The sequence below is a fragment of the Rhinoraja longicauda genome, chromosome 9, assembly GCF_053455715.1.
Source record: "Rhinoraja longicauda isolate Sanriku21f chromosome 9, sRhiLon1.1, whole genome shotgun sequence".
NCBI classification, from domain to species: domain Eukaryota; kingdom Metazoa; phylum Chordata; class Chondrichthyes; order Rajiformes; family Arhynchobatidae; genus Rhinoraja; species Rhinoraja longicauda.
This window is the reverse complement of record NC_135961.1, coordinates 38343496-38357819: the sequence shown is the minus strand read 5'-3', so window position 1 is coordinate 38357819 and position 14324 is coordinate 38343496. Positions and strand designations below refer to the sequence as shown.

The following is a 14324-nucleotide window of genomic DNA, read 5'->3' as shown; positions in this document are numbered from 1 at the left end:
AACACCTGGGGACAAAATAGGAACTTATGCTCAGTGACTAATTTTAAAAAAGCATGGTGAGATGTCCCGGACTTTCATATAACTAGAAGTTAAGGAAAAATCAGGAGAAAGACATTAAAATGAAAGTAAAATAAACTCCCAAGACCTACCCGGGTATTCAAACATCTTACACTGCACTCTACTGCCGTATTCACCCAATTATTTACAACTCTTGTGATGATTAAACACACTTACAGCATTTGAATAGTGTACACAATTACCTCATATTTCACTTGGGCAGCTTACAACCCAGCGTTATGAACATTGATTTCTCTAACTTCAACAAATCCTTGCATCCCCTCTCTCTCTGTCCCTCCCCCCTTCCTCAGTCGTCGTACTAGTTTTACTGTCGCCCCATTGTGTTCCTGTCGGTATACTCGTTATCACCTATCCCACAGCTGACAATTGTCCATTGTGTGCCCCAAATGGGGTTGAGACGGAAAAATAGATCAGCCATGATTGAATGGCAGAGTGGACTTGATGGGCTGAATGGCCTGTTTATGACCCTACTTATGACCAGTTGGGCCAAAGAGCCCACTTCCATGCTGTATGATTCTGTCAAATCCATGAATAATATGCTGTTCAGCGGGCCCATGTTGGCCTAAAAATAAACGTGCTCATCCACAGCTTGGCCACATGCATCCTAACTCACATTTTTAGGTCATCGCTGCAAGAAACGGCAAAGTGGCCACAGCACTGAGCAAGGGCCTCAAGAGACATAACTGGTAGCAAAGTGCCTCTATCTCTGCTCTTGCCCATTCATACGAGTTTTTATTCACACGTGTCATCACACAACTGTTTGCCAATAGTGAGCAAGTTTTAGTGCCACGTCGTTGGTCTCTGCAAGATCCTTTACAGTGCATGTGTCATGCAGCATGTCAGGCCTTATTTAGCTGTTTGTTGGGTGGAAATGAGAGCCTAGTGCCTCTTGAGTGGGGGAGGGATAGAGAGAGAGGCCTCCATTGTCTGGAGGCCCCGTCCGCACTCGCAGTCTGCCGCATCTTCAGTATATCCCCACTTCAGCATGTTTGATTTGCTCCTCCCCGTGCCTGTCCGCAGTCTGTTGAGACTGCACCAGGTTATCCACGGTTGGCCAAAGCAGGAGCGTTCTCGTCGCGGTCCCTGTCAGATTCTACAAGTATCTGCGAATCCGGTTACCACACCACACACTGTATCCATCGCTACCAACTGCAATGTTACCTCAAGAACAAGACGGAAGCTCCTTTTGTCTCCTTTTAGGGTGGCACGGTAGCGCAGCGGTAGAGTTGCTGCCTTACAGCGAATGCAGCTCTGGAGACTCGGGTTCGATCCTGACTACTGGCGCCGTCTATACTGAGTTTGTACGTTCTCCCCGTGACCTGCGTGGGTTTTCTCCGAGATCTTCGGTTTCCTCCCACACTCCAAAGACGTATAGGTTTGTAGGTTAATTGACTGAGTAAATGTAAAAATTGTCCCTAGTGGGTGTAGGATAGTGTTAATGTGCGGGGATTGCTGGGCGGCACGGACTCGGTGGGTGGCACGGACTCGGTGGGCCGAAGGGCCTGTTTCCACGCTGTATCTCTAAATCTAAATCTAAAAATCTTTTCAGGACCAGCAATCATAGTTCTGTCTTTCAATGTTGAAGGAATTTCAGCAGCTAAACAGGACATCTGTGTCAGAAATCAGTGTCAAGCTCCGTGTTTGCAAGAGACACATCACGGCACAGATGACATCCGGCCCCATATTTCTGGCATGAGATTGGTGGTTGAAAGGCTACATGAACAGTATGGAAGTGTAATCTTTGTCAAATTGGGCATCCCAGTCTGTTCTACATCTATATTTGCTGAGAATGATATTGAAGTATTGAGTGCATGTTGATGGAGACATTTCGATCACCTCTATCTACAAACCACCTACTCGGGAGTTTCATACGTCTCCTGATGCGGTTGGTAAGTGCAGAAACAAAATCTTCATAGGAGACTTTAATTGCCACAGTAATCGATGGGGCTATCAAGATACAGACGAGAATGGAGAGCTGTTGGAAAACTGGATGGACTCACACAATCTCCATCTCATCCATGACCCTAAGCTTCCACAGTTATTCAACAGTGGATGATGGAGAAGGGGATATAAACCAGACCTCATTTTTGTCAGTTCCAACCTAGTGCCTATGAGCTCCAAACTTGTACGATCCCATTCTCAAATCCCAACATCGCCCAATTCTGATAAACAGGTTTAATAGGAAAGTCAAAACTTTCTAAAAAAAACATGTTGTGGAGTCAGTCACACAGCACAAAAACAAGCCTTTTGCCCAAATTGTCCATGCCGACCAAGATGCCCCATCTCTGCATTTGGCTCATATCCCACTGAACATTTCCTATCCACGTACCTCTCCAAATGTCATTATCGTACCTGCCTCAACTATCTCCTCTGGCAACTCATTCCGTATTGTGTGAAAAACGTAATACTATCGAATAGTGAATTTCACACTATAAAAAAAGACATACAAAGAGATACCAAAAAATACTTTCACCATCTTTCATATTGCAGAAAAGTTCTATGTAAAAATAATTCTCAAATTTCCTAATTCTGTGCATTAAATAAAAACGTATAATTTTTGAACCCACACATTAGTTTTCTAACTATCTCTTTTCTGAGAACAAGTACAAAAAAAAAGATTTGCATTGAAACCAATTTTCAGACACCCATACTATGTTTTTTTAATATTTAGTTTGTGACCTCAACTTCCGGAAAAGCCCACCTCCAATACATTTGGCACTCTTCCCTGTTGGGATTTCCACTTCAGCTATTTATCCCGTGCATCACCAATACTTATTGCTCTCTTGGCCAAAATCCCTCCAAGCACCTGCTGTTCATAAGCTCCCTCATAACTCGACCATCTGCTTTCTGACTTGCACCAAGTCCTAATCACCCATCACACATGCTCACCATACCGTGCAGGTTGGTCTCAACCACCGTCATTTTAAAGTCCAGGTCCTTGAGTGTCAATTCTTCCACAGCTTAATCCCTCCCACTATCTCTTCCAACCCTCAAACATAAGCACTTCTTTCAGTCTGGCTTTCAGTCAAATTTTTGCTTTGGAGACAAAAGGAACAGCAGATGCTGGAATCATGAGCAAAATATTCTCCATTAGCCTGGATGAGATAAACCTTTCTCTTCTTTTATTATAGACTCTTGATCGGTTTAGATATCTAATAGTTAACCCCCTCCGATTCCCTGCCATCATCCCACACTCTCACATCTGCAGACTAGGGTGAGCGCCGATAGGATTGTACTGCTAACAAAGATCCAGTCATTCTGCAACACTGAATGCTGTTGGAACCACATTTGTCACCAAGATCCTTCTGGCCTGGAGTCTGCGAACGGCAGTGAATCACACACAATCACCACCAACTCGAGCACAGTCCCAACTTGTTTTGCATGCCTCTATCCTAAATTTGCCAGACCTTAGACCGAATTGTCAAAGCACATGCTTCTAAAGTCTCCGACATTCAAATTAGAATAGATAACAGAACAAGAACATTTAATTAACTTAATTATTTAAGTGCACAGATGCACCACAGAAAGCATTTTATCGGGATGCGTCACAGCATAGTTTGGGGACAGCTCCGTCATAAGAAATTCCAGAGAGTTGTGGATGTAGCCCAGACCATCTTGTTCAATCGAATTTCCCACTGCAAGCTGGTTCTGGGACTACCACAACATTGGAATCCATTGCTCGGCTTCACAAGGAGGCCAGTATGTGGGAAAGTCAGAACAGTAACTTTGAACTGTCATCATGCATGTTTGCATGAGTGCGGAGGTAGCTTTGGTGCACAAGCAGCAGCTCATTGTCATTAAAGATCTATTTGGTCTCTGCAAATCCAAGTCAGTGGCCAAAAGTAGTGGAAATTGGCTTGTGCCCTTGCAGAGTGACAGAAGCACTTTGGAGCTATATTGTTCCATTGGGCAAAAGAGGAGGAGGAAGGTTCCATTACACTAGATTTAATCAATATTGCCTCTCGGGCTTGAGAGAAAAGAATTATTTGCTAAAATAAATCAGGAGTGCTCCAAATAGCTTCTGTGGTTCAGAGATGGCTTAATCCCTCACATGGATTTAGGTGATTGGCATTTGATGTTTTCAAGAGAGTTAGATTTAGCTCAGGGCTAAAGGAATCAAGGGATATGGGGAAAAAGCAGGAACAGGGTACTGATTTTGGATGATCAGCCATGATCATATTGAATGGCGGTGCTGGCTCATTGGGCCGAATGGCCTACTCCTGCACCGATTTTCTATGTTTCCCACCTTATCATCTGGAAAAGGTGGTCACACTATCTCCAAGCTCCCCTTTGTTTAGGTTTAAATATACAACATGGAAACAGGCCATTTAGCCCATCGGCCATTTGGCCGACCATCAATCACCGTTCACACCAGTTCTATGTTATCCCACTTTCGCATCACCTCCCTACACACAAGTGGCAAATTAAAACAGTCAATTAAGCCACAATCTCTTACGATTTTGGGACACGAGAGGAAATGGGAGTACCGGGGGGAAAGCCATTTGGTCACAGGAGAACGTGCAAATTCCACACAAAGGTCAGGATCCGATCTGGGTCTCTGCCACTATGAGACAGCAGCTCTAAGAACTGCACCACCGTGCTGCCTTTGGTCTTTCCTCATCTCTCACCCTTTCTCGCCCAGACTCTGCACTTCAATAAAATTTTGTTAAAACTCCCAAATATTTCCAGTTCGGTTGAAAGGTCATTAAATCAAAATAATAACTCATGTCCAGCGGCCAGTGTGACCTTATTACAGTGCCAAGAAAATGTATTTTATAAAAAGGTGAATGTTTAAAGGTAGAAATCAAGCGATAACAAAAGGACCCAACAATGGCCGCCGAGAACGATGGGGAGACGTGATGCAGTGGCAAGCAGAAGATAAGGAGGGAAGATACGACTGTCCTTTGTCAGAGCCAGAAACGTGGCGACACTTGTGTGCTGCCTACGTGAGGTCTGCTGTATGATTTTACCGAGTTGTATGCAAAACAAAGCATTTCTCTGTACTTAGATATGTGTGACAATAAAGTATCACTGAAGGTCCTGGTGAAGTAGTGAAAATTGTCGCAAATGACACCGCTGCTCAGCAGAGCTCTTACCTCCAGTGTACTGACATCTTTCTCCAGTGCTACTCGTGCCCTTTGCAGAGACCCATCCATTAATTTGTGAAGCCTCATTATAAGTTTCCTCAGTCCCATTTGTTTCAGTGCTTTATCAACAAAAGGCCTGTAAATAGACATCTGACAATTCCTGTTGAAACCCGCTTCAGGTGGGCACTCAGAGGGCAGGTTTCCCGTCAATGACGTTTCATCTTCGGATACAGATCTCTCAAATCTCTTTGGGAAAAACTCCAAAGGATGAAAGTGAACATGTACCCCTTCTTTGTGCCTGTGAGAACCGTGCTCTCTGTCATCTCCAGACCCAGTGTCTTCATCTTCCTGGTCTTCATTTTCCAAGGGACAAGCCTGTAAGCAATTCTTGCTCTCATCTCTTTCCTCGTCCGGGTCACTTGTTCCAGAAGGACGTGGAGATGGGATTTCAAACACTGGCCAGCCAATGTTTGGTAATTTCTCAATGCCCAAAACAGTTCTCATCAAATTCAATTTCTGATTCAGGTCCTTGGTTATGTTTAGCCATAAGCAGAGCGCCTGCACTCTGCTCTGAAAATCTTTTGCAGCATACCTCTCATAGTCCTTCTGGAGGGCCTGCAACGATGGGTAAAGTGCTTCCACAGACTCTAGCAGCTCCATAATACTTTTCACCTGCTCAAATGCTATTCTCTGACACTGGAGGTGTTCCTGATAGTCACTGCAACCAAAGACGTGCGTTCCTGAAGTCCTAATACAGTCAGTCTTCTGCTCAAAAATATCATCCACTCCAGCAGCATCAGCATCACCACCAGCATCACCACCAGCTTTACATGCGCCAAGGTTTCTATAATTTACTTTAAAGTTCAATATATCATTAATAATATCAGGGACCGCCTGGCGCGCTGTGTACAGGTAAACATCTTGGTCACTAATGCTACGACTCGCATGCCAAGCTTGCAGCTCCAGCCAGATAAGTTCGTTTGTTCTGTTCCCCCACTCATATGAGGTATTTTCCTGTCCCCTCTGCTCTTTCTCCTTCCGTTTGGATACTGAGGTAAGCTTAAGTAGTAATCGCAAAGTTTCAAAGAACTTCAGTCGGTCGGCCGGGCAGTCCGTACGGGAAGTCTGCCGTGTGGGTCTACTGAGGGGCATGGCAACAGGAGGGTTGGGGTTGCTGCAACTGAGGCACAGGTAAGGCTTGTTAGGAATTGAATTCTTTGCAGACGACCCAGAGATAGGATCCAGCATGAATGCACATTGCACGGTTTTCTTGTGGTCTCTTTCTGTCGTTCGCATATTGGATCGCAGCTTCCTTTCTTGTTTATCACTGAATCCTGCCACATTTTCAATGGTCTTGTCTTTAGGTGCTGTGTGCTTTGGTATGGGTACCTTTTCTGAAATTTAAAGAAAGAAATAGTTATTGAAAAATCTTTCTCCATTCCATTGAAAAGCAGATAAAAATCCCGCTAAGAAAAATAAAAATTCCTTTTTCAAAAAGCTGCGACACCAGTTCGATTTTCCATTAGAAGATTGTGAATGAACAATAGCACGAGGAATGGTCTAACACACATACAATTCAAGCAGTAATGTGGAACGGCAATATTCAATCAATAAAAGGTTATGTAAGCGGCACATTGTCACAGTTTGTACAGCTGCTACCTCAGTGTCAGATACCCGGGAATGATCCTGACCTTGGATGCTGTCTGCGTGGATTTTGCACATTCTCCCTCCGACCACGTGGATTTTCTCCGGTTTCCTCCTACATCCTACAAAGATGTGCAGCTGTGTCCCACACCCAGCATGTTATGCCAGGAGTCAATTGCCCTACTGAAATCAGATCTGTCAGGGACAGCTTCGAAAAAGGGCTTTAAATGCCTTGCACATTCCAAACGACATCCTTTCATGGGTTTATGTTCAGATGCAAAATTAGGAGTTTGTGTCGTGCAAGCTCTGTTTAAATGTATCACGCTTGGAAGCTTAAACTTGCCATAAAACATGCTGCATTGTTAAACGTGCTCAATCCAGCCGAAAGAGTCTGCTCAATTTAACACCCAACTCAAACATTAAACGATTGACAGTGGTAAAATGAATGGTAATTTAAGAAGAAAATAAAATGCATCCCCTTTTTAAACGTTTCCATCACAAATCCAATTATCCCAAGGCTGCAAAAGCTGAAGAATGACTTGTAGATGTGTGGTCTGCCATGCACTTTGGTGTAAAGTTGAACCTCAGGAAGATGCAACAACATTTCTGTAACAAAACATTTTTTAAATGGGTGTTTCTGTGTTGCCATTCACAACTCCAGGATGCACCAGTGGAAAGTTCAGTGGAAAGCTGACCTGTGCCATGAATACAAATAAATGTCATGTCTTAATTGGCACTCAAGAATGGAATTACTCTTGCTGTTGTACTGTGACCAACAGATCAGCTCAACTGTTAAAAAGATGCTTTGGGACAACCAGAGGACAAATCCCACCATTTACTGTGCTACATTTTAAATGTTAAAGGGCCAAGAAAGTTGCAGCGGAGCCCTCTGTCCATCCACAGCCAATTCAAGTTTTCCCAGACAACCATTCACAGGACAAAGACCAGATTATTTTGTCATTTGGTTTTAGGTTACAGATAATTGAAGTTTTAAAAAAATCTTAAAGTCCAGGGTATTCCTTTACAAAGTTTAAAAGAAACACACTGGCTGCAAAGGAGGGGGGGAGGAGGAGAGGAGGGGGGGAGGAGGAGAGGGGGGGGGGAGGAGGGAGGGAGGAGTGAGGGAGGAGTGAGGGAGGGAGGAGTGAGGGAGGGAGGGAGGAGTGAGGGAGGGAGGAGTGAGGGAGGGAGGGAGGAGTGAGGGAGGGAGGAGTGAGGGAGGAGTGAGGGAGGGAGGGAGGAGTGAGGGAGGGAGGAGTGAGGGAGGGAGGAGTGAGGGAGGGAGGAGTGAGGGAGGGAGGAGTGAGGGAGGAGGAGTGAGGGAGGAGGAGAGAGGGAAGGAGGGGAGCAGAGGGTGCTGCACCAATGCAGGAGAGGTTTGGGCCCAACGGGTCCACTTGGTCTAGTAGCTAATAAAGCCACTGCCTCAGTGCCAGAGACCCAGGTTCAATGCCAATCTCTGGTTCTATCAGCATGGAGTTTGTATGTTCTCTCAGTGGGCCGCGTGGGGGTTTCCCCTGGGTGCTCCGGTTTCCTCCTACATCCCAAGATATGCAGGTTGATAATTGTAAATTTCCCACGGTGTATACATGGGAGGACAAATCTGGGGAGTAAATACTGAGAATGAAAGATTTTGCAAATGTGTGATTGATGGCCAGCACAAACTCAGTGGGCTGAAGAGCCTGTTTCTGTGCTTATCTCCGTGACTCTAAAAACGGCACTGGCTTGCCCAAAAATAACCCAAGTACCCAATTTCCCAGACCAAACAAATACCTAGCCCAATGTACATAGTCTATTTCAATCAAATAAAAATTACCTTCCAAAAAAGAATTTGCTAATCATGCTTCTACAAAAGGGAGGCACAGTAAGAATAATATCAGGCGGTCCGCACTTTTTTAGCTTTGCTTAGCTCATCAATGCAGGCCTGTGTGCAACTCTGCAAATCATTTACGCCAGAGATCGGGCAATGAAAATATGCCAGAAATTTATGGAAATACGTCACAGAACCATCCCAAACCTAGGCCATTCGGTCCATTACATCTGCACTGTTTTGGAAAGCACCAACCAATCAGTGCCATTTCCCTACTCTCTCACCGAAGCCCTGCTACCTTTTGTTTGAGATAAAGTATTTATTTAATTATATTTGAAAGATGGAATCTGTTCCTGCTATTTCCCAATCCATAGGCCCATCAGCACCACCTCTCACCCGTTTAGCACACCCTATGTTCATGGGAAACCTGGTGCTAAAATATTCATAGACGACGTGATTCTGGCTCAGGGTTTCATAAGTAGCAGGGTAGCTACCTTGGTGCGATCTATTGAGTCATTTGAGGGTTTTTTTAAAAAAGTATTTATTTTAAAAATAATTTTAAGGGCGGCACAGTGGCACCTGCTCCAACCTCATCTACTGTATCTGCTGTTCCAGCTACAGTCTTTACAGGTGAGGCAGAGGTTCACTTGCACCTCCTCCAATCTCATCTATTGTATCCGCTGTTCCAGGTATCAACTTCTCTACATCGGCGAGACCAAGCGCAGGCTCGGTGATCGTTTCGCTCCACACCTCCGCTCAGTCCGTCTTAACCAACCTGATTTTCCGGTGGCTCAGCACTTTAACTCCCTCTCCCATTCCCAATCTGACCTTTCTGTCCTGGGCCTCCTCCATTGCCAGAGTAAGGCCCCAGCGCAAATTGGAGGAACAGTACCTCATATTTTGCTTGGGTAGTTTACACCCCAGCGGTATCAACACTAACTTCTCTACAGATAGTCCCTGCTTTCCCTCTCTATCCCCTCCCCAGTTCTCCCACCAGTCTTCCTGTCTCCTACTACATCCTATCTTTGTCCTGCCCCATCCCCTGACATCAGTCTAAAGAAGGGTCTCGACCCAAAACATCACCATTTCGCTCCAGTGATGCTGCCTGACCTGCTGAGTTATTCCAGCATTTTGTGTCTACCTTCGATTTAAACCAGCATCTGCAGTTTTCTTTCCTAGAGCAGTAGAGTTGCTGCCTTACAGCACCAGAGACCCGAGTACGATCCTGACTACAGGTGCTGTCTATACGGAGTTTGTACATTCTCCCCATGACTGCATGGATTTTCTCTGGGTGCTCCCATTTCCTCCCACACTCCAAAGATATGCAGGTCAGTAAGTTAATTAGTGTTTGTAAAATTGTCCCTGGTGCATAGGGAGTTGATGCAAAACTGTGGAACTAGCATGAACGGATGACCGACGGACGGAAAGGACTCAGTGCACTGACGGGCTGATTCCATGCCGCATTTTTCAATCAATCATTTCAGTCCGTGGTGGTACAAATACGTTTCGCCTTTGAGATTGATGGGAGGCAGAGTGAGCATTTGTTTGTGTCCCCTGCTAAGCACTCTTCCATCCGGGTCAACAGTCACACAAGAGTGACGGCAACTGAACCAGAGACCAAATGGCCCAGGTTTCTGTTCCTGCCAATCATGACCTGCCTTTTGTACATAAAGGTGTCGGAATAAAAAACAGGGCTAACAACATGACAGAGTCATATGGCATGGAAACAGACTCTTCGGCCCAACTCCCTACATACTAGGAACAATTGTTAGAAGCCAATTAACCTACAAACTTGCACGTCTTTGGGATGTAAAAGGAAACTGCAGCACCCGGAGGAAACTCACGCAGTCACAGGGAGAACGTGCAAACTTCAAATCATCACCTTTCAGCAAATATACAAGTGATACAGCTGGTAAAGTTGCTATTTCACAGCCCCACTGACCAGAGTTCGATCATGACCCAGAGTGCTGTTTGTGTGGGAGTTTGCACGTTCTCCCTGTGACTGTGTGGTCTTCCTCCGGGTGCTCCGGTTTCCTCCCACATCCCAAAGACGTGTGGATTTGTAGGTTAATTGGTCTGTGTAAAATTGACTCCATTGCATAAGGAGTGGATGGGAAAATGGGATAACGTAAATCTAGTGTGAATGGGTGCTAGTGTAGGATAGTGCTAGTGTATGGGATGTGTGATGGTCAGCGTGGATGACTCTGGGCCATAGGTCCCATTTCAATGCTGTGTCTCTCAAAAAAACAATAAACATTCCACTTTAAAATCTGAACAAAATATTCCATGATGACTCGTTTTCTTTTACTTTTTGCAAGTCTTTCTCTCAGAACCTATGCTCATATTACACATTGCTCATGTTCACATTTTTAAAAGGAAAAGGTACATACAAAGTATAATGAAAAATGTGACATGCGGGAAGCCACAGAGAGGAAATGAGTGCAATAATTTAAATGTATGGGAAAACAGTACAACTTTTATCCACGCCGCCCTTTCTGATGACAGGAAAAACATGGTGAATAACAGAGTGCGTAGATCTGACAACACCAAATATTAAAGAGAGCACTATAAGCAAGTGCTCAAATTTTCTTTGATTCGCAAACAAGAATCCAATTAAGTACCTATTTAACTTTGAGAGAAATATTTGCCAAAATGGCAGGAACAAAGTTTTCATTTAGGAAACATTGGCATATTTGTCAAATAATTGCCATTACTGGGAGCCTAGAAACAAAACAAACACAAGCTATATTTCCTGTCAATGAATAGTTTGAACAAAGATGGTTTCTCTCTGAAGAAAATGACCCATTCAAACAAAAAATTCTTTCACTGCCTCAAAAAGGAAGATGAAAGTCTATTTCACTAAACTATATTGGGGGCATCAACTTGATGGCGTCAACTTAGATATAAAACATGGAACAGAACAGCACAGACCCTTTGGCCCACAATGTCTGTACCAGACATGATGCCAAGATCATCTCTTATCTGCCTGCGCATAATCCATATCACTCCGCATATCCATGTGCGGATCCAAACGCCTCTTAAATGCCACTCTCGTATCTGCCTCCACACCAAATCTGGTAGTGCGTTCCAGGCACTCACCACCCTCTGTGTAAAACAATTGTTACGCACATCTCTTTTAAACTTTGCCCTTCTCCCCTTAAGAGCTATGCCCCCTAGTATTTGGATTCAGAACTAAACACCTGAAACAGATCTTGAAAATAAGTGATAACTACCCTGCATCAATTCTTACCAATTAAATTGGTCACAGTGACACTTCAGGGTGCTACAGTTGTTGGTCTTTATTAACAGTTAAATCAGATTCTTTTAGCCGTTTTTTGTGGCCACAGTTCAAGTCCAAGTTTTGGGTTTTTTTCAAAATAGAAAGTGAATACAAAGGAAAAATAATACTGTTAAATAACCTCCAAACAAATGACATATGCAGACCTAACAAAGTACGTGAAACGCTCTTCATGGTCACACTTAAATGAAAGGCTATGGAAATGTGTTTTAGTGCTTGTATAACACTGACCAGCACAAGGGGTCGGTAATTTGAAAAGGAGAAAATTTAAAGAATGAAAAGAGTTCAAGCATATGCATTGAGGAAGTGAATTAGTGACGAGCTCTGCTATAGTGAAACACTGGCTATGCAAAACCCAGTGAGAAATCTGTTGCTAGATATAGATCAACAAGAGAAATAATGGCAGGAGGAATTTAATCTGGGCAAATGTGAGTGGTTACACTCTTGGGACTGAATGTAAGGGGAAGGGAAACAGCTAATTGCAAGACCTTTAACAACAGTAACGTACAGAGGGACCTTGCAGATAAAGTCCATAGCTCTGAAGTAGATAGAGTGGCAAAGGTGGAGTATGGTATGCTTGCCTTCATTGGTCAGGACATGGAATACACGAGTCAGGAAGACAAGATGCAGCTTTATAGGACTTTGGTTACATCATAACTGGAGCATTGTATTCAGTTCTGATCATCTGTTACAGGAAGAATGTTTAGTTTTATTAAGATGGAGGCTTTGGTGAGGGTGCAGAAGAGGTTTACTAGCATGTTGCCTGGATTAGAGGATATTAGCCAAAAGAAGAGGTTGAACAAACTTGAATTATTTTCTTCTGAAGCAGCAGAGGTTGAGGGAGACCTGGTAGAACTGGAAATGCTAAAGACTAGCTTTAAGATGAGACGGACAAAGTTTAAAGGAGATGTGTGAAGCAATTTTTGTTTTACACAGAATGGCGAATGCCTGGAACGTGCTGCCAGACCTGATAGTGGCATTTAAGAGGCTTTTAGATAGGCACATGGATATGCAGGGAATGGATCACATGCATGCAGAGATTAGTTTAATTTGGCATCATGTTTGGCATGGATATCGTGGGCCGATTGGCATGTTCCTGTGTTGCACTGTTCTATGTTCTGCAACAATTTAATCTGGTTAATTAGCACTAGGTAGTTCTGTTCTTGATTTACAAAAAACACATTGCAAAGCTCATCAACACAAACAACAAAACATTACTGAGGACTAGCCAAAGCCCACACACGAGGCTGCTAAAGAAGATGAGAGCCCATGGAATCAAAGGGAAGATACTAGCATAGATAGTAGGCTGGTTGGCAAAAGGCAGAATGGCAATGAAGGGGGTGTTTTCTGGTTGGTTGCCAGTGACTAGCAGAGTTCCACAGGGTCGGTGCTGGGGCCACTACTCTTCACGTTGTATATTAATGATTTGGATGAGGGGATTGAAAGCTTTGTACCCAAGTTGGCAGATGATATGAAGATAGGTGGGGGGGAGGGACATAGTTTGTAGAGAAAGCAGGGACTCTGCAGAAGGACAGACAGATTGGAAGAATAGGCAGAGAAATAGCAGATGGAATACAGCATAGCAAAGTGTGGAGTCATGCATTTTGGTAGTAGGAATAAAGGCGTAGACTATTTTCTAAATAGGGAGAGAATCCAGAAATTGGAGGTGCAAAGGCTTGGGAGTGCTGGTGCAGGATTCCCAAAAATTTAACTTGCAAATCGGTAGTAAGGAAGGCAAACACAATGCTGGCATTTATTTAAAGAGGACTAGATTACAAAAACAGGGATGTAATGCTGAGGCTCTAGAAGGCACTGGTTAGGCTGCATTGAGTATTGCGAGCAATTTTGGGCCCCATATCCGAGGAAGGATATGCCGGCGTGGAGAGGGTCTAGAGGAGGTTTATGAGAATGATCCCAGGAACGAGTGGGTTAACATATGATGAGCATTTGTCGGTACTGAGCCTCTATTCGCTGGAGTTTACAAGGATGAGGGGGAACGTCATTCAAACTTACCGAATAGTGAAAGGCCTGAATAGAGTGGATGTGGAGAGGATGTTTCCATTGATGGGAGAGTCTCCTACCAGAGGTCATAGCCTCGAATTAAAGGACATTTGTTTAGGAAGATGAGGAGGAATTTATTTAGTTAGAGGTGGTGAATCTGTGGAATTCGTTGCCACAGAAGGCTGTGGAGGCCGTCAATGGATATTTTTGAGGCAGAGATCGATATATTCTTGATTAGTACAGGTGTCAGGGGTTATAGGGAGAAGGCAGGAGGATGGGGTTAGGAGGGAGAGGTAGATCAGCCAAGATTGAATGGTGGAGTAACTTGATGGGCCGAATGGCCTAATTTCTGCTCTTATCCTTATGAACTTATGAATGCCCAGCCCAGTAAAAAGATCAACAACAA

General features: G+C 44.1%; 1 protein-coding gene across 8 annotated transcripts in view; it reads right to left on the bottom strand.

Moving 5' to 3' along the window:
- map3k4 (mitogen-activated protein kinase kinase kinase 4) overlaps window positions 1–14324 on the bottom strand; it is a 116197-nt gene that overhangs the window by 61662 nt on the left and 40211 nt on the right. For all 8 annotated transcript variants that reach the window (XM_078405203.1, XM_078405198.1, XM_078405199.1 and 5 more), the window contains one exon: window positions 5175–6559. In XM_078405203.1, coding sequence (XP_078261329.1) covers window positions 5175–6559 — 1385 coding nt within the window. The remainder of the gene's footprint in view (window positions 1–5174; window positions 6560–14324) is intronic.